Source organism: Pinus tabuliformis, chromosome 1_2 (assembly GCF_031772625.1).
Source record: "Pinus tabuliformis cultivar Carrire ecotype Pingquan chromosome 1_2, CPIR1, whole genome shotgun sequence".
NCBI classification, from domain to species: Eukaryota; Viridiplantae; Streptophyta; class Pinopsida; order Pinales; family Pinaceae; genus Pinus; species Pinus tabuliformis.
The window spans coordinates 38,480,586-38,500,559 of record NC_142298.1 but is presented as its reverse complement, the minus strand read 5'-3'; the positions used below and the strand labels follow the sequence as shown (position 1 = coordinate 38,500,559).

General features: G+C 38.1%; 2 protein-coding genes across 3 annotated transcripts in view; one reads left to right on the top strand and one right to left on the bottom strand.

Moving 5' to 3' along the window:
• Positions 1-19,974, bottom strand: part of LOC149204295 (uncharacterized) — a 453,795-nt gene that overhangs the window by 80,983 nt on the left and 352,838 nt on the right. The window lies entirely within an intron of this gene.
• On the top strand, positions 14,536-17,910 carry LOC149204296 (uncharacterized). Its single transcript, XM_089394678.1, has 3 exons — positions 14,536-16,290; positions 16,391-16,532; positions 16,668-17,910. The coding sequence occupies exons 1-3, from the start codon at positions 14,568-14,570 to the stop codon at positions 17,128-17,130; spliced, it is 2,328 nt and encodes a 775-aa protein (XP_089250804.1). The 5' UTR covers positions 14,536-14,567; the 3' UTR covers positions 17,131-17,910.

The window sequence follows — 19,974 nt, the reverse complement described above, 5'->3', positions numbered from 1 at the left end:
GATTTTGAGCTAACTGTGAAAATTGAAATAAATTGCTCTAGCATAGAACATACCTAAAATTAACATCTTTACATTAGCAAGTTATTTAATTGCATAAACATCGAAGTAAACACAATTGCAGCCTTCACAAATATATAGATCATGCACTGAAATAAACTGAGACAATAACACAAGGGACACCGTTATTTTTGGACAATCGTCCCCAGAAAAACCCAATTTGGGAAAATCGATGCAGCATATAGAGGGTTTGTATTATTAAGCAGATTTTGTGAATACAACTAGGGTGCCAAAAATGGCTCACCCAACAGAGAATATCCTCAGTAATAGTACCTCTATTCGGAGACAGATATTCCGGCAAATCAACAACTGAATGATCAAACCCCATAGTGACTCTGACTATTCCCTATGTTGGACAGCAAAAGCTGCTCCAAGCACTGCTCAGGAACTGCATCACTCCTCCAGGAGTTGCGTCACCCTATCCCGGCTCAGAATCTCCTGATTTGCTCCTAGTCTACCCCACAAAATCTCCCCAACGCTACCTTTGAAGCCCTCTATGACTTCTGTGTCAGCCTCTACAGCCCTCTGCGTCCTCTGCGTCAGCCCTTTTAGGGCATGCATTGTCTCTCCCGGCACTTCACTGCCTCTCTGCTATGCATTCTTCAGCCTTAGATGGAAATCCCTTGCTGAACTGCACCTCACTGCAGCTTTGATCACTAACTTGATTTCCTCAGCAAATCTCGCTCAGAAAATCGAATTCTTTGATCACTTGGTGTGTCTTCAACTGACCCTCAAGCCTCCTCTTATACTTTTCCTGTTGACGAATCAACGACCGAGATTAATTCCCTAATCAACGACTAAGATGAGAACTGGCTTGATCCTCATCACTTAGAACTTTCTCACCCATATTTTATTAATACACATTACTATTTTTATTTTCCTAAGTTTAGACTTAGGGACTCATTAAAAATATTAATTATTTTAATAACTCTTCATCTGGGTAGAATTTCTCCAAATGATTTCTAGGTCTTAGAGATCTCATGTGCCTTAGCCTCTCCACCAAATTTCATGGCTAGAGCACATCCGATGCTACCCAAAATCAACACACACATGGAGACACCAAGATTGGTCTGAGACCAGGGAAAAACCCACAATGGGGAAAACCCTTGTAAATCTTCTTCTTCTTAGGTCATCATCAAATGATGTAACAAAAGAGAGTACAATGATCCATAACTTCGTCTATGTAGTAAAACAATAATGATATATATGAAACAAATCTAATCATGCTCGAAATCAGAACCCTCATACTGATGGCTATAATGTATTGTCACAAACTAATGTCAACTGTTGTATATTGTTGTCACTGTGTCAAACACTGCTGAGTACAATTGTCACTGTCAATGAGCCCAATACATATGTTTGCAGCGGAAACTAACAAATCAGATCTACAGATTTGTAATAACAGCAGAGAAACTCAGATCTAACAGATCACTGAAGATAATTAAAGTCGAGATGTCGAGAACTTAGATCTGGACTGGGTTGCCCTCATAAACATTGTCTGCGGGTGACTTAAACTTCAGGGTCGCTCTCATGAAGGTTGTATGCGTGAGACTGTAACTGCATAGTCGCTCTCAGGAGGTTACTGTGCGTGCGAGCTTAGCCCCGGACTATAAAAACCCACAGCCGCGCCCTTAAGGAGTTGTGCAAGCGACCAGAAGGGCCAAAGTCGCTCTCTGGCTGAGCTGTGCCAGCCACTGTACTGTTAGAGTTGCTCCCAGGGCTTCCTGGTGCGAGCGACCAGGGACTGAACCCTTTAGAACTCAGAGTCACTCCCTCTGAACTGTGTCCAAGTGACCAGAGAGCCAAATTCGCTCTCGTGACCACTTTGTGCCTACGACCGTCGATGAAAAACTTCCGATCTGTGACAACGACCGAGATCCAGATTACCCAAACCCAGAGCGAACCTTACACTTTTACTTTCAGACCCAATACGAACTTCTATCGATGAACCTGTGCGAGCCAAAACAAAATAGAAGAACAAAACATGTCTTTGATAGAGTGTGTCCAAATGAGCTTGACGTCTCTTCCTTGTATAATTTTTCTTGAGGGATTACTTGGGGTTAAGATTGACTCAAGTAGTTACTCATGTGGTTAGAGCCGACCCACTGCATAATGTATGCATGAATAAAATAATTCAAGACTTAATTTCTATTTAACTGAATTAGGTGACCTTTAGGTCATTTTTGGTCCTCTCGAAAAGAGGAATCTAATGCAATCATTTTCTCGGTCATTTGAGTTGTCCAAGGTGGAATTTTACTGCAGTTTCCAAAATTAACACTCCCTCTCAACTAGGAAGAATTCGACCTGCCAATATTTGTCCATCAAACAATATGCCATTCTGGAATCTTCGAGTGTCATCACAGATCATCTCTGTCATGTAGTCATTGTGTAATGTCCATCTCAATTGTCTCATGATCACAAATCATCATTGTACATTTCGATCTATCCTTTGCATATTTTTGCTTATCTCTTGATTGTTCCAGGTCATATGCTGGACATTCTCAGATCTAGAAGAAGAAGAATTTGATACCAAAGGGGAGCTCAAACTACCATCCTCTATCCATCAGGATGCTATTTGGAATCTCTATTAGTGGGTTGCTCTCTGGAATGTTTTCATCAGAGAGCATATCATCAGGGAGAACATCTCAACCTGGAATCACATCGGGGAGCAATAGATTCCACCCATACTGAGCAATAGGATAACTCATCACACAGAGGAGTAAACCCTCGACCTTGGATCGCATAGGGTAGTAAACCCTTGAGCCTGGAATTTCATCGGGGAGCTTTACCCTAAACCCGAAATTTCATCGGGGAGCTTTACCATCAACCCGGAATCCTATTGCCAACTGATCTTCCCATCAGTGACCCAAAATAATCATGTGGTAGAACACCTGCATCATAATCGCCTTGGGTTGTACACCATCAAGTAAACCCTCAACTCATTGGCCAAACGAGAAGTAATATTCCCAACAAGCCCTGCTTGTGGGTATGATGCCAACTGGGGTATACTCTGCAAAGACCAGACAGGGGAGTAAAAACCTCAACCCTATGGGTAACAGATAGGGGTAACGCCCTATTGTCCAGAGTTCCCTCAACCCCAGGAGCCCTTATCCCTCAATTCCTCACCCTGAGAGCTCAAATAGGGTAGGAACAGTTGGCTTAGTGTCCTCAATCAGCATTGCCCCTCATCCGGAGGGGATGCTCTCTGAAAACCAAGATGCCTTTGAGAGAATATCTTCCATTTGCTTGTCTCAATAGCAGTTGTTTCCTGTTCATACAAAACATCAAATATCATGTCAGATCATATATAATCACATAAATCACAAAAGGATACCATAATCATCCTCCCTCTCAAGGAGGTGCCAACCACAAGCCTGACCTTGTTTCAAACAGCTACACTATCTCAATATATGAGAGTATCTCGGTCCCAACTATAAATATGGGACTTACTGCCAATCGGATCATCACAATGTATCCATGGTATCCATGTCATATCTAGATCATGCTCAAACAACTCTCTAAGGAGCTTCCATATCTTGCCTCATAGCTAGCCATGCTAGCAACATCATGATCAACCTCGGTCATGTTATGGACCTCATCCAAGATATCATGGCAGATCGCATACTAAAGCAACATCCAAATGTGCTTATAGGCAATAATCTCAAATATCAACAATGCATCTATGTAGATACATATCATAGGAGAAATATCACATGAAGATATTTCAAAGCATGCTCGGTGGCAACTCTATGTGAGTGAAGCAACTCACTCATGAATTCATTAAGGTTCTATGCACATCATACATATACATATCAATGCTTCATCCGTCGGATGCCATGTCAAGTTCAACAACATCTTGAACTTCAAATCAGAGTATCCAAGGATTTTTATTTTCATCACATTTCCAATAGCTTTGCAATATGGAATTTCTTTCCCAAATTCCAGAAATCGATACATCATGCCATTATACATTATTTCAAGCTTCATAAACCATCTCCCTCTGATTTAGATCATCAAAGACTCATCACTTGTCACAAGTAGATCATCAGGATATAAAACCAAAACCAAAACCATAACCAATATCAAAGCCATACTTTGGAACTCATCATCCTAAGTTCATCAGATAACTGTCAAATCTAGACATATCTGGATTACCATGCTCTAAGCATAATGCCTAGCTAAGCCAACAAAATCATTCTTACATAACTCAATGTTGTACCATCAACAACAAAGTCAACTCATTAGAGTTTAGAAGCCAGATCATGACCATTATCAAAGTCATCATTACATAGTATTAATACTTTCAACCAGGAGACAAGTGGAGCTCATATCAAATCATGCCAACAAGTGATGCATTTTCAATCCGAACTTTATGAAGTCATTCTCATAAGCATAATATAAGTCATCCTGTCACTAGATGCAAATGCATACATCAAGGATGAGTCATGCAGGTTCCATTTCATGCCAAACCACAACTATCATTATTCCAACCATTGTGCTAAGAATAAGGAGGCCAATCTCCAAACACCCACATAAGTCATCATGGCCTTATAGTATCGATATCATGGAAAATCAACAATCGTCAAATCAAATCACGAGACATCAAGTCAAGTCCAAATGCTATCGAAGAGAGATCTATGGTCAAAGCACATCTCAATAATCAATTCAAAGTTATTATCACATATCATGACAAAACACTTTTCATATATACCAGTGACGCCGAATCATGTCAATCTCTTGTAGCACAGATATAGTGACATATCTATCTGTATGTCCTGATCACCTGCAAACACAAGTTTAGTCTGCATATTCATGTTATGAAAAACATTCAACCTTTTCCTGATAGCAGATCTTGCTATTATCTGCAATTCATCTTTGGTCCTAATATCTTTCAGGTGACCATCTGATTTCAAGCACAATACTTCATTATATGATCAACAATTTAACTCAACAACTTCAGAAATCAGTTAACAGTGGCAGAATATGTCAGGGACATCATCATTCAAAGTTTAGACAACTTCAGAAAGCTTCAAATGATGGTCAACAATAGTCAAACCTCTGGTCGCTCTCTTCTAGTTAGCATGGGAGCAACTTTAGCTGCCTGGACGTTGTCTAGGCCTTAGCATGAGTGCGACCAGGGACGATCTCCTAGATCTGTGACTGCAACTGGAGTAGAAACCCTAATTTATGTATGGGCTTCAAATCTAAGACCCTGCTGCAGATCAATACTGTCAGATGCACTTAAATCATACTTCAACAACATAGAATACAAATAGTAATAAGGGTAAGAATCTTGAGAAGTGATTCTCCCTCTAATTGGGGATCTGCATCATTCATCTTCATTCATGTAAGTAGCCTGTCACAACTTGAGTCGTGCAGCAACAAATATGTTAGATCATAAACATATGGCTATCAACATCATGACATCAATCTTTCATCAAAGGTTTAGACTCAAAGCAACATATAGAAGCAACATCATATCTGAACACAATAGCATCCAGTTTAACCATATGCCATCAAGACAAGACCACAGGTAGTAAGAGATCTGGAATATCAATCTTACACTTATACTTCTCACATCAAAGTTACTGTGCTCTTCATGACCAATGAGATCAAATTAGGTCATTCAATAAAGCTTTATCAAAACAACAAGAGTGTCAATCACTCTTTCCATATGCTTTCATCATGCTTATCGCAAGCATTACCAATGACTCATGTATAGGAGTCAATGAACTATGCTTCTATATGAATTCCATCATTCCAAGTATCATTTTTCTAGAGCCAAGGTGCTAGCCTTCTTGATAGGATCAAGATATCCAACAAATAGATCATAGATGTTAGCCAAACATCAAGTGTATCAATGTATCAACATTAGATAGCCTCATAGAATTCAATAAGATCAAAGTGTTCAATACCAGGTGCATCTTTTCATCATAGGAAACATAGATCCAAGTCACTTTCATATGCATGTATGAGCCAATAAAGAAAGAGGCATTCTCATCCAACCGAGCCAACAGCTGAAACACAACATACCATGCATACCTTGTAGTATTCAAATACTTGAGCATCTGCTCATTAGTCATAGGCTGCTTGAAGTACTTTGTCATATTTTCATCAAGTACCTCTTTACCTCTTTCCAGATCTGCATCTCAAAAGGATCCTCAAGAAGGACCTACTCATCACATCTCATCATGGAGGTTAGAAACATCCATATACTCAAATACATATGTAAAAATAAACATAATCATCAGATCTATAAGTAAGAAGCATCATAAGTCAAGAAATACTTATCTTCAATGAGAGGTGATCCTCTCCCTCTTGAATCAATCTTCAAGAGCCATCAATGTCCATGGTCCATATACCAATGTTGTCTTCAAGTATCCAACCAGATCTGCTAAGGATTATCCCATCTAGGACTTCATCAAATCTTCCACAAGTGCTTGAGCATCTTCACATAGATCATGCCGGAGTTTCATACATCAAATCTCAAGACTTTGCCATCAAATCCTAATCATCAAGATGCCTAGGGTTTTCTTCAGACCCGACAATTATTTTAGGTCTCCACCATCCTCTCCTTGCTTCCATCAATGGTGTCATCCTCGGGGTGATCTCCATGGCTTTTCTTATCCCGTAACCTTCTCTCTTTTGCCTTTGTTCATTGATGGGTTGTTTATATAGTATGAGGTATTTTAATAGCATTTAGTTTATGCTATTAGTTATACACTAATAATTATAACTTAATTAATAAAAGAAAAATAATTACTTTAATATTGAAATCAATGTTATGTTTTTATTAATTTATAATTAAAATAATTAAACAATTTAACAGTTAAATATATTTAAAATTTAAAATACTAGAGATTTATTCTTACTATATAATACGTAAATTAATTTATATATATATATATATATATATATATATAAAATAAAAATTAAATTAATATAGAATAGTTAATACCTTTTATGTAAATTCATATATCCCCCCGCCCCCTTTTAACTTTTAATTCAATAATAGTATAACTAACTATTATTTTAATAATTATTTAAATCCTTAACTTTAACTCATTTTAATTTTTATTTAATTAATTATGTTATGCCCCCCTTTTCCCTAGGTCTGGTCCAACTAGCCATTTCCTAGTCAAATATAGCCGTTAGTTAGTCAATATAGTCGTTGCCTGGTCAAATATTATTGCCGTTGGATGTTCTGCTCTGACTATTTAACTTGCAATCTAGATCTGATTCTTCAACTTGTCCTAACGATGAACCACACTGGTTGGTTCGAAACGCGTCAACAAATGAAATATCATGTGATTTACGCCGAAAAATCTCTCATAAACTTGATATGGATCACAGAAGCCTCAATTCAACTACTCTAAGGATTTCATGATTTTCTCTTTCGCTTCTGAAGATACTATTGCTAGTGTCTTATTGCAGAAAAATAAGGATGGTCACGAGCAGCCTATTGCTTTCACGAGTAGAGCACTTCAAAATTCTGAGTTAAAGTACAATACCATGGAAAAGCAAGCCTATGCCTTAGTCAAATCTCTTAAGCATTTCAAGACTTATGTGGGTTATTCCAAAATAGTTGCTTTTGTCCCACATTCTGCTGTTAAGGATATATTAACTCAAACTAATTGCTTAGGGACTCGTGCTAGGTGGGTTACTAAAATACAGGAATATGATTTAGAGATTAGACTCACCAAGTTAGTCAAAGGCCAAGGCTTGGCTCAAATGATGGCCGAAGGTAATGAAAAAGCTCTTGGTTTGATTTGTCTTAACGATTCATCTTTGCCTAAGCTGCAGAGATTAGGAGAGCATGAGTGGTACAAGGACATTATTTATTACTTGTCAAATCTTACATGTCCTAACCATTTAGTCGCTCATAAGAGAAGGGTTCTTAGATTAAAAGCCACTAAGTATTGCCTCATGAAGGATGGTCTTGGATGGAGAAATCCTGAGGGCATAGTACTTAGATGCATTGATGAAATTGAGTCCAAGAAGTTAGTTTCTGAGTTTCATTGAGGATTTTGTGGTGGTCATTATGCTGCTAGAACTACTGCCCACAAAATTTTGAGAGCTGGTTATTATTGGCCTTCAATTTTTTCTGATGTGCATAAGTTTGTTAGAAACTTAGAAGTTGTCAAGCTTGCCAACTGTTCACTAGGAAACAGAAGCTTGATGCCCTGCCCTTACAACCTGTCGTTGTGGAGGCACCTTTTCAGCATTGGGGTCTAGACTTCATTGGGAAGTTTCCTGAAAATTCTAGCAATGGCTACTCATGGATTTTGACTGCTACTGATTACTTCACTAAATGGGTTGAAGCCATCCCTGCTATGAATGCCACTGAAAAGGTCATTATGGATTTCATTGAACATAATATCATGATTTGGTGTCCCTGCTAAGATCACCACTGATAATGCCAAGGCTTTTAGTTCTTTAGAATTTTCGTCTTTTTGTTTCAAGTATGGCATTGTCTTGTCTCATTCATCAAATTACTATCCTCAGGGTAATGGTCTTGCTGAATCAAGTAATAAAAATCTCATAACCATTATCAAGAAGATAGTAGGGGATAATAAAAGATCTTGGGATAGCAAAATCAAGTATGCTTTATGGGCAGATAGAATCACTAAAAAGAAAGCTATTGGTAAAAATCCCTTTGAATTAGTTTATGGCTTGGATGTAACTTTACCTGTGCACCTGAAATTGACAGCTTATTAGCTCCTTCAACATTTTTCCACTAATAAAAATGTTGTTCAAAATAGAATTGATCAAATTGTGGAGTTGCATGAAACTCGTAGGGCAGCTTTTGATAATATATGTAAAAGTCAATCTAACATTAAGAAAAGCTTTGATAAATTGTCTCGATCTAGATCTTTGCAGGTTGGAGATATGGTGCTCCTTTGGGATCACAAGAATGAAAAACCGGGAAAACATAAGAAATTTGACAGTTTGTGGTTGGGACCATACATTATCCGAGACATTGTTGGACCAAACTCATTCCACTTGAGAAAATTGGATGGCGAACCACTTGACTTACCTGCAAATGGCCAAATGCTCAAGCTATTCTTCAAAGATGACATCTGATGCCATGGGGCATCCTTTGTATTGTATTTCTAACCCTACTCCTTGTCTTTTTAGCATTTCATTTCTGTTTTAGTATTATATTTACTTTTCATGTTACTAGATAGTTAATAAATGAAGAGCTTATATGTTTCTTGTGCTTAATGTTATATGATGATTTTTGGATGGACGCTACTTATGTTTTGTTGTGTGTTGCGTGGATGCAGATTCTGGATTCTCACATTCCTACAGTGCAACAACGTGTCCCAAAGTAGAGCCAGATGTTGACCACTACGTGTCAACGACCCATCGCAGTACACCCCCTTTTTTCGCAAAAGCGATAGCGCTTGATCAATGTGTCCGTGCCATTCGACTATCATCATCAGCCTGATCATGTTATATTGTAAACCCAATTTGCATGTGTAAATTGTAAATAATCTCAGCAGACCCGTGTCATGTATGTAATTGCCTAGGTAAACTTAATTTTCTGGTGATGATCTACATTCCAAAATGTTTTTTGTCTCACCGATCCATGATCGACAGAGTTTTCCTTCAGCCTTACCCCAAAGTCGGAATGGATTTTGTCATTAGAATCTCAGGGCAATCCTAATGTGTTAGATCGAGTCTACGTAAAAGTGATTTGGGAATAATCCTAACTATTTGGTTAGGTTATTTTATTACAAATTGCTTGATCTGCTAAATTATGTTTGTGTCGCAGAACTGGGTAGTCTATGAGGGTCTATATCAAATGGGGTTTCCCCCCTTGAGATGTAAAAATGTAAAAAATCATGTGCAAAATGTCTTGGGAGTTAGAAAAATAATTTATCCCCTCATAAGTCCTAGGTCATAGGTAAATTTAAATTTTCTAAAAGCTAAATTCGAGGGTCCTTTAAAAAATTAAATTTTAAAAGGTCCAGGGACTGAGGTTAATTGATTATGTTGCTAAATTTTATGCCCTCGAGCCCTAGGGTTAAGTCAAAGTCAAAATTTTGAGGAAATTAATTCAAAAATTTAATTTTTGAATTAATTAAAATGCATTTAATTGATAATTTCGAATTTCCTCAATAATTTAAAATTTTGACGGATTAGATTAAAAGAAATTTTGATCCTTATCAACAGTCGAGATCACTTTGACAAGGATCACTCAAACTACCCGTTGGAAGCTTTGTCTTTAAATAGGAGGTCAGTTTTCAGTTGAGATCATTCGATCTTGGAGTCGTGTGCTAAGTGAAAGCTCACTTGTAATCGTTTTTCATGTGCAATAAAGAAAGACTTTGGAGTTAATTCCTGCTGGTGTTACTCTTCGTTGAAATGTTGTGAGATGTTTTATTTTCATGCATAGATTTCCTTTCAGCCATTGATGATAGCTTTATGAAGAGTGATTTAAGCACAGGTATCTTATTTGATCACTGGGGTTTGAATGGTAGTTTAAATTCTGAATATAATGGCAGGTATCTCCATTAAATCTGAATTTTACTGTCGTTTTCTCTCTCTATGTTAATGGTTGAATTGAGTTGTGCAGGAAATTTTTGATTTTGAGATCATCGGGCGTTCGGGGAAGTTTTCAGTTGGACTAGCCAACTCCCGATCATCATTTTTTGAAGGGCCCAGCTTGATTTTATCCCAGGCTTGTCATGAGAACTTCCATTGTTGATGTATGAAGGGGTTTCTCTGAAGCACCTCACTTTAAACTTAAAATTTTAAAAAATATGTGTGGCATAATGATAGATCTGGCTACTTAGAGCCTTCAGCTTGTAATTACTGTAATTATTTAACTGGGTTTTTGGGGTTTTAATTTCATCATTGTATATTTTGTTTCTAGGTGTTTTGTTTTTTTCATCACAGGTTGCAGATCTAAAGGAGAATTCTTGTTTGAAGCCAGATCTAGGCCCTGGAGGGTAAGATCTAGCTTCAGAATCAGCGCTTGCAGGGGTATTTATTTCAGATCTGGAAAATTTTTTGTGGGGTTTTCATCAAGCAAATCTAAAGCAAAAGGATTTAAATTTATTTTATTTGTTAAGATTTTTGAAGAAATTTGAGGGTTTTCCAGGCCATCTGTCTGCTGCTGCCTGGGGTTTTATTTTTGTTGCAAAAAAAATTCGATTTTTTCTTTATTAAGGCAAATTGTGTAAAACCCTCACTACAGTTCAAATCTACGCATTGCCATACTTCTCAACACTGCCCCTCCTGTGTTTTTTGCTCTCGCTGCAACTGTGTCTCTCCTCTGCCACCATCGTAGTCTCCTTCATTCTCACCCAGCTCCTAGACCTGCATCCTCTGCTCTAGCATTCTTCTCCTCCATTCTCCTCTGCGTGTTGTCCTTCTCATTTCCTCCACGCCTCTACCTACAAAACGTTGTTTGCAAAACCCTCTTTGCGTATCCATTACCCACGCTATTGCTGGCTTGCGTTTTCCTTGCTCTCTGTCCAGATCCGCAAATTTCTTCCACGCAGACCTCATTCCATCTACGTGTTGACCATCCGCGCACTGGTCATTTCCTTGTATCCTTGTTGCTGCTACTCCGTCCAAATTCGCAGCCCTGCCATACATCCGTCTTCTTCTTTGCTCTGTTACATCTCCTATCCGCAGCTAACCCTTCCTCCTCTTGCTGAGCGTGCGACCTCCTACACTGCCACAACTTCCCATCGAGCAACCCTATCTCCATCCGCTTCCAATTCCCCTGCCTCCTCCGTCGAAACGCTGCCGCCTTCCAAGCGTTCCTCAAACCTACAAATGAAAAACACGTTTTTTTTGTATGTGTTAGGGTTGGTCTTGATTTTATTTTGACCTTTTGCTGCATATTATGTATGCGTGAGTAGAGGTTAGCAACATCGAATTTTTTTTTTTTTTTCCATCTATGATTTAGATTAGCTTAATTGTTTGCTTCGGTTAGGTTTAGTTTTAAAATTCATTTTTTTTCTTTTGGCTTTTATTTTTGTTTTCATTTTATTTCTTAATTTTCGACTTAATTTTTTTTTTAACATCAAAAAATATAAAAATTTTGAAAAAATCCATGAAACCCTTAAGAACTAAAAAAAATAAAAGAAAGGGCTTGATTTTTATTGTGACTTTGAGACAATCTAAAAACTTAAAACCAAAGGCGTTTTTTTACATTAGAAGATTTAATTTTTTTTTTTTTTTTTTGTGGCCTTTGGCCCATTAAAAAATTATTACATCCTTTGATTTATCTTGGTCATATTAAAAGATCTTAATTAATCATTTACCACATTAAGTCTAGCTTAGCACATTGAGAAATTTTTCCTAAGGATCAATTAAGTTGGCAAATCTAAAGTTTCTTCTTGGTGTTTTTATGCTAAGGAAAGATTTGACAACAAATTGTTGTGGTGTTTGTCATATTACTATGGTCAGTGATGATAATATCGCCGAAAAATCGGCGATATTCGTAAATATCGCGCGATTTTCATCAAGACGAAATTTCGGCTGGCAAAAATCGCGATATTTTCTAATTTCGGAAATCTCGCGAGAAATACGAAATATCGCCGATATTTTTATAAAAATCGCGCGACGATGGTATATATCGCCGGCACAGTTTATAAATAGGTTTTTGTTTAGGGTTTAGGCGTCATTTTATTTTCGAGAGCTGGAGAGTCCGAGTGCGAACAGTGCGGAGGGTTTGAGGTTGATCTTTGGCTGCGAAGGAGGGTTTACATACAGTCTACAGCGCCCACCCTACAGGTATGCATATTCTATACGCATGTGCCATGGAGAGTCGAGAGTCGAGTCTTATACCGTGTATACATATTGATATTACAGTGTATACGTTTTATATTGGTCATAACCACAGTGTTATTTGGTCATAAATAAAAGTTTAAAACGCAGTTATAACTTATGACTCCCATCAACAATTAACTTTAACTTTCTCTTTAGATGCCACGAATGAGTCGATATAAATTCGATGTTGTCTTTCCTTTGTCAGTTGGACGTTTCTCCTGCCAGTTTCATTGCAGACAAGGTCAAAAGAAAACCAATGGTCGACTTATATTGGGATGGGCAGCAACATATTTGTTCATAGTTGATATCAACTCGATGTCCAAATCCAACCATAGATCAAACGATGTATTTCCAAGTTATAACCACAGTGTTATTTGGTAACTGGTTATAAATAAAACGCAGTTATAACCTATTAACCACAGTGTTATTTGGTTATAAATAAAACGCTGTTGACATTATATTGTAATGTATGACGTTCCCCAAAGGCATTCATTGAAACACAACAAAAACAGTCTTAAAATATGTCAATGGAACATTATACTATGGTTTTAAGTTTGTATTATCAGTGAGATTAGGATCTGCAACAACTACTTCAGATCTGAAGTATGTGAAAGTGAGGAAATATGTCAAGTTAGGGAGAGGATTGAGGCTTGAAGCCTTGCGGCATTCCCTTTGTTGCTGGTATATTAATGTGATCCTTCAAATATCAATGTATAGACCCCAAATAAACAGTGAAACCCTTTCAAAGAGGAATGTCACACCTGAAACACAAACCTGTTAGCCTTAGACATATATGCACTGTGCAGCAATGAACAATCTTCTTGAAAATCAGTCTCTATGCCAAGACTTATGATGAAATCTTCGTCAAAATTTTACTATAACACCTGCAAACTTACACCAGTGATCTAAAACTCTCACAGCCAGAGGAGCAGCAAGCCAGAAATGCTAATAGTTAGCTCCCAAAATTAGTCATATTTTAGTTCTATTTAGTCAAATTATTAGGGGAACTTTATTAAGTTTTCAAGGCTTGAAAGCCTTCAGAATTTTTCTGCAGATAACCAAGTCGCTTCAAGCCCTTTTGCACCAGAGATAAGGCAACGTTTCAAGCTTGGTGTTGAAAAGTAATGAGCCTTCTCAAGAGCCCTGCCAATTAAACACTGTTAGATCTAAAAATGTAATGCCGAGAAGAAATGACAAACCCCTTTCAAAAAAATCACTGTAAAATCTCTGCAATTAAATCAGGGTTAATATATAATTGATTCAAGTTTTCAAAGTGTGCAGCCTGTAAAAAATAGCATATAAGCCAACAGTTGCTTATCCTCAGAAGATAGCATATAAGCCAACATTAGAAGCATAAATATAATTTATAAATGCTTTTATTATCCTCAATGTATAACTATACACTGCCTGTAGCAGCCAAATCGCAGTCCTCTAACGCTGTTATTGAATACATTTATATTTTATGATTTTAATGTCTTTTGACTCTTTTAGTCTTTTCTACATAGCTTGACTAGGGTCCTTTGTGTGAAGATTGCAGATTGTAGAACTTTGTTAAAGTTTATTCCATTTGTCTTTGAAGAATGAGGATTTGATATTGAGACCTGCACCCATGGAATTTCGTAAATTCGTATTACTTATTAAGTTATTAAGTTACTAATTCCAAATTTTTTTTGGTGCTGTAGGTTTCCTTTTGAGTTAGCCCACTACAAAATACAAATATGCCAAAAAACTTGGACCCATTTTGGGAGTATGGGATCCCTGATGGTGGGACAAATCGTGCATATCTTTCATGCAAATTGTGTGGGGACAAGATGACAGGTGGGGTTACACGACTGAAATACCATCTTGCTAGACTCCCTGGACATGATGTTGGCATTTGTAGAGTTTCTAGTCCGGAGCTTATACAAAAAGCTCTTGAGGCAATTGAAGAAAAGGACAGAAAGAAGGAAGAGGCGGAAAGAAACAAAGCTGAACGTGCAGGTAGATCCTTTGGGATATCTTCTCATGATTTTGATGTTCAGGGTAGTGGCCCTACTGGCGCTAGTGGGAGGGGCTCCACAACTGGCACACCATCACATGCTAGTGTGAATGCGAGGTCATCATTTTTTGTTCCAAGAACAGGAGCTGGAGCACAACCTGGCATAAAATCGCTTGTCAAAAAAAAGGAGAAGGAAGAAGCAGATAGAGTCATGGGGAGGTGTATTTATTGGAGCGACTTACCTCTCAGCATCACAAAAACCAATCCATTTTGGCAACCAATGTGTGATGCTATTGCTGTTGTGGGCCCAGGGTACAAAAGTGCCACATATGAGGAGTTGCGGGGGCCAATTCTTCAAGCAGAAAAAGAGGACATCAACTCTAGATTGGCGGAGTTGAAACAGACATGGGAAGTCACTGGATGCACAGTGATGTCTGATGGTTGGACAGATAGGAAGGGTAGGACCCTTCTAAATTTCTTGGTACATTGTCCTAAAGGTACCATGTTTATTAAATCGTTGGATGCATCAGAACATATCAAAGATGCAGCAACGATATGTGAGTTGTTAGATGGGTTCATTCAGGAGATTGGTGTGCAGAATGTGGTGCAAGTCGTAACAGACAATGCAGCTAATTATGTGTCTGCCGGCAGAATGCTTATGGAGAGGCATCCCACATTGTTCTGGACTCCATGTGCAGCGCATTGTCTTGATTTGTTGCTTGAGGATATGGGGAAACTCTCCTTCATCAAGGAGGCAGTTCATATGGCTAGGAGCATCCCCAAGTTTATTTATAACCATGCTATTGTTCTTAGCCTTATGAGGAGGTTCACAGGAAACAAGGAGTTGCGGCGTCCTGCCATCACACGTTTTGCCACAACCTTTATTACTCTTCAGTCTTTGCTTCGATGTCAGTACGAGTTGAAGCAAATGTTTGTGTCTAATGATTGGCGTGGTTGTAGATACAGCAGGAGACCTGATGGGAAAGCCATTGAAAAAATGGTGTACTCTGAGACATTTTGGCGTGGAGTAGAAGAAGCATGTGCAGTTAGCGAACCTATAGTAAAGGTTCTTAGATTGGTGGATGGAGAGAAGCCTGCAATGCCTTATTTGTATGAGGGCATGGATAGGGCCAAGGAGGCCATTCGTTCCTATTATGCAGACAAGGGTTCTGCTGGCCTTAATAGGCAGATGATGTTATGGGATGTGATCGATAGTCGGTGGACAGGGATGCTTCATCGACCCATTCATGCAGCAGCACTCTTCCTCAACCCTGCATTTGCATACAAATGCAATTTTCGTTTTGATGGCGAGGTGATTGAAGGGCTCCATTCCTGTATTGAGAGGATGGTACCTGATTCTGAGCTTCGTCTCAAAATCAGCCGCGAGATACATAATTATCAGGATTGTGTTGGCCTATTTGGCTTTGATGATGCCATTAAGGAAAGGGCCCTCTTCATGCCACGTAAGTGACAAGTCATCACTCATTAGAAATTATAAATTTGAATTTAATTATGTTTTAACTTTTAAGTTTTTGAATTTTTTATTTCATTATTTTGTTGTAGATCTTTGGTGGCGAAGCTATGGTGCAAGGGTACCAAATTTGCAAAATTTGGCTATGCGAATCTTGAGTCAAACATGTAGCTCTTCAGGGTGTGAGCGCAATTGGAGTGTATTTGAGAAAATACACGCCAAAAAGCGCAACAGGTATAACTTTGAACTCAAGCCTTCAGTTGAGCAATTACACTTATTGTAATTTTTAATTTTTAATTTATGACCTTCAAGTGTCAAGACTCAAGAGTCAAGAGTCAAGACTCATTACTTTTTTTGACACTCTTACAGGTTGGAGTTCGCACGCCTCAACGATTTGGTGTATGTGCATTACAACATCCGACTTCGAGTGAGGCAAATAGAATCACCAGTGGATCCAGATGCCATTTCCTTAGACAATATTGATGTATTGTCTCCGTGGAGGGTGGAGTCTCAGGAGCCCATATTGGAGGAGTCACCTTCATGGTTGGAGGAGCCAGTGGCAGATGATCCATTAGAGCAGGGGCAGCAAGAGGAGGACTCGGAGTCAGAGGAGCAGCAGCACTTAGAGGAGGAGCAGGAGGAGCTGGAGGAGGACACTGCGGGAGCATCAGCATCAACACCATCTGCTATAGATATAGGAGAGCATAGCTCCATGCCTATCACTCATTATTTGACATTAGGTGCAGAGGCAGTGTCAGGGCCTTCTACTACTAGGGGCAGGCCTGACAAACAGCCCATCATGTTTTCCCGTAAAAGGGGGAGAGGGCAGTAGATAGATAGCTGCTAGTTTTATTTGTTATGCTACATGTAACTCATGATGATGAGATACTTTTATTATTATATGTGATGTTATTTTGTATTGGTTCTCCACATTTGAGTCCTTGAATGGACAATTATCAGGGATTAGCACGATTTGGTATCGCCTTTGATATATCATTTCTATTTGACATCATATATATCAGTGTTTTCTTCATATTTATGTGCCAATGTGTTTATTTCATGTTGTTATTGCTTTATATGTTTAAAAATCTGAAAAAAATGAATATAGTATGCATTTTTTATGCTTGCTTTTGTTGTTTAAATTCTGAACATGAAGATGTTGCTTTAAAAATTAAAATAGTTTCTTGAGTGTTTGCTGGGCACTGTATAGTTATACTCATTTAATGCCAATTTTTTGTTTTTTTTGTGCCCTAGGTTTGAATTAGTTCACTACAAGTACAAATGTCAAATATGCCAAAAGCTTTGGACCCATTTTGGGAGTATGGGGAGGCTGTTGGTGGGGCAAATCAGGCACTTATATCATGCAACTTGTGTGGGACCAAGATGTCAGGAGGGATTACACGATTGAAATACCATCTGGCTAAACTCTCTGCATATGATGCAGATGTCATGCCTTGTATGGTTTCTAGTGCAGAGGTTATACAAAAAGCTCGTGAAGCAATTGCTGAACAAGACAGAAAGAAAGCTGCTAGGGAGAGGCCAATGGTCTCAGATAGATAGCTGCTAGTTTTATTTGTTTTGCAACTTTTGCTACATATAAGTTTATAACTCATGATGATGAAATACTTTTAAAGTTTTATATATGTGATGTTGTTTTGTTTGAGTCCTTGATTGGACAATTATCACTATCAGGGATCAGCAGGATGTGTGATGTTATTTTAATTTTTGTTTGAGTCCTTGATTGGACAATTATCAATTTATCACTATCAGGGATCAGCAGGATTTGGTATCGCCTTTGAAGTTTGATGTATCATTTCTATTTGATATCATATATATCAGTGTTTTCTTCATATTTATGTGCCAATGTGTTTAGTTCATGTTGTTATTGCTTTATATGTTTAGAAATCTGAAAAAAAATGAATATATTATGCATTTTTTATGCTTGCCGATATTTGCCGATATTTTGCCGATATTTCCGATAAGATATTTTCCAGACCCTCGCCGATATTTTCCCGATACCGATATTATCAACACTGACTATGGTTAAATGTGTTTAAATTTTTATATCTAGAGATTAACTATTTGAAGGTGGTGAAATTTTCCTAAATTTGGTTCTCTAAGCATATGTCTTTTAGTTTCTGGGATCAAAACTAGTTAGCATTTAAATCTCCTGGTTGTTTAAAAGCGTTTGCATCTCTTGAAATTTAATTGCTAAGACGTTGTGCATCTATTGAAATTGATCGTTATTGCTTGAATTTTTTTTTTTATGCTCATTACATGTTAAATGTTTGGCAAATATTTTCAGGCAATCGTTAATTATTTCCTAAGCAGCAGTTGATAATCATTTACTTGGATCATTGACTCCTTGAGGCACTAGTGTTTATCATTTATAATTTAATTAAATCTTGAGTCTTGCTTAGCTTTAGCCAAGTATTCGATTGCTTTGTTGTGTCCCCCAAGCCGGTTGATTCCCCACTGGTTCTCCGTCATCCCATTTATCCATAGGGTCTACCCTCATTAGCCTGCTATAGGGAGACGGCTTAAACAGAGAGATTGGGGATCAGGGTGACAGCCCCTGGTCTAAGCATTGTCGCGGTGCCTAGACACTCTGTGCAGCAACACCCCCTAATGATGTTGCCTTCCTCTTATTTATAATTTCTTCTCCCTTCCTTCATGTGGGCCCCTTCACTAAGAAATTCGAGCTCCCTCCTTAACCATTCGAATTTCTCCATCAAGGGGGTGCGTATTTCATCATGGGGTGGTCCCCACATCCCACTATGTGATTAATCTTCCCTTTGTCTAGTGTTTGGGGCCTCCACTACCACACAACATTAAATTAATTAATGTTCACCCACTTTTCCTAAGTTTGTACCCAAAATTTTCTCCATCCATAATTTGCAAAAATTGAGAAAGCCATTTAGCAGATTTTTATTGGAAGGGTTATTACATAATTTTCTTTTTCTTTTTACATTAAATACATAAAATCAAAAGTACATAAAATAATATGAAGACTGAACCTAGTTACAAATTTCAACACTCCCTCTTAACTAGGGAGCTATTCATAATATCAATGGTACAAGGACATTCTCATACTGAAGAATTCTCATAAGAAGAGTTGGATTGGTAAGCCATCTCATATGCTATCTCTTCAGCTCATATCAATGCATCTCATCATATCAACAAACATTGTCATATAGCAAGGCCTTGACTAATAGCTCTATATCTCCACTAGATTAGAGCACAATGTTGGGGAGACAATGATTATAGACACCTTCATCATTGTCTCACAAGGCACATACACCATCTAGATGCTCATAAGGTATGTCCTTTTAGGACCATTCCCCTCTTGGATTTACACATCCTCAAGGAATCTCCTCTTCGACTACTCTTGCCTATTGGATGCCCTACCTCATTCTCAAGGAGCATCGGTTCCTGAGACTACTTCTATCCTCAAGAAGTATCGGTCTCAGATGCTTACCTAATCCTCCATTCTTTCTTCATGATGTGTCTATCTCTTCGTCTTAACTAGGGAGGATCTACTCATTCCTTCACATGAAAGGAATATACCCAAGCTCCCTCCATCAACAGTTATCTATTCTTTTGTGGAAATCATGGTACTATCAGCGGCTTGTAGGGCTCCTTTTTCTACATCATCATGTCATGAGTAAACTTCAAC

Excerpts from the sequence above, each read along its gene's own strand:
- LOC149204296 (XM_089394678.1), top strand. The coding sequence starts at position 14,568 with ATGCCAAAAAACTTGGACCCATTTTGGGAGTATGGGATCCCTGATGGT. Across the intron at positions 16,291-16,390 it reads AAGGGCCCTCTTCATGCCAC|ATCTTTGGTGGCGAAGCTAT; the intron begins GTAAGTGACAAG and ends ATTTTGTTGTAG. Across the intron at positions 16,533-16,667 it reads CACGCCAAAAAGCGCAACAG|GTTGGAGTTCGCACGCCTCA; the intron begins GTATAACTTTGA and ends ACACTCTTACAG.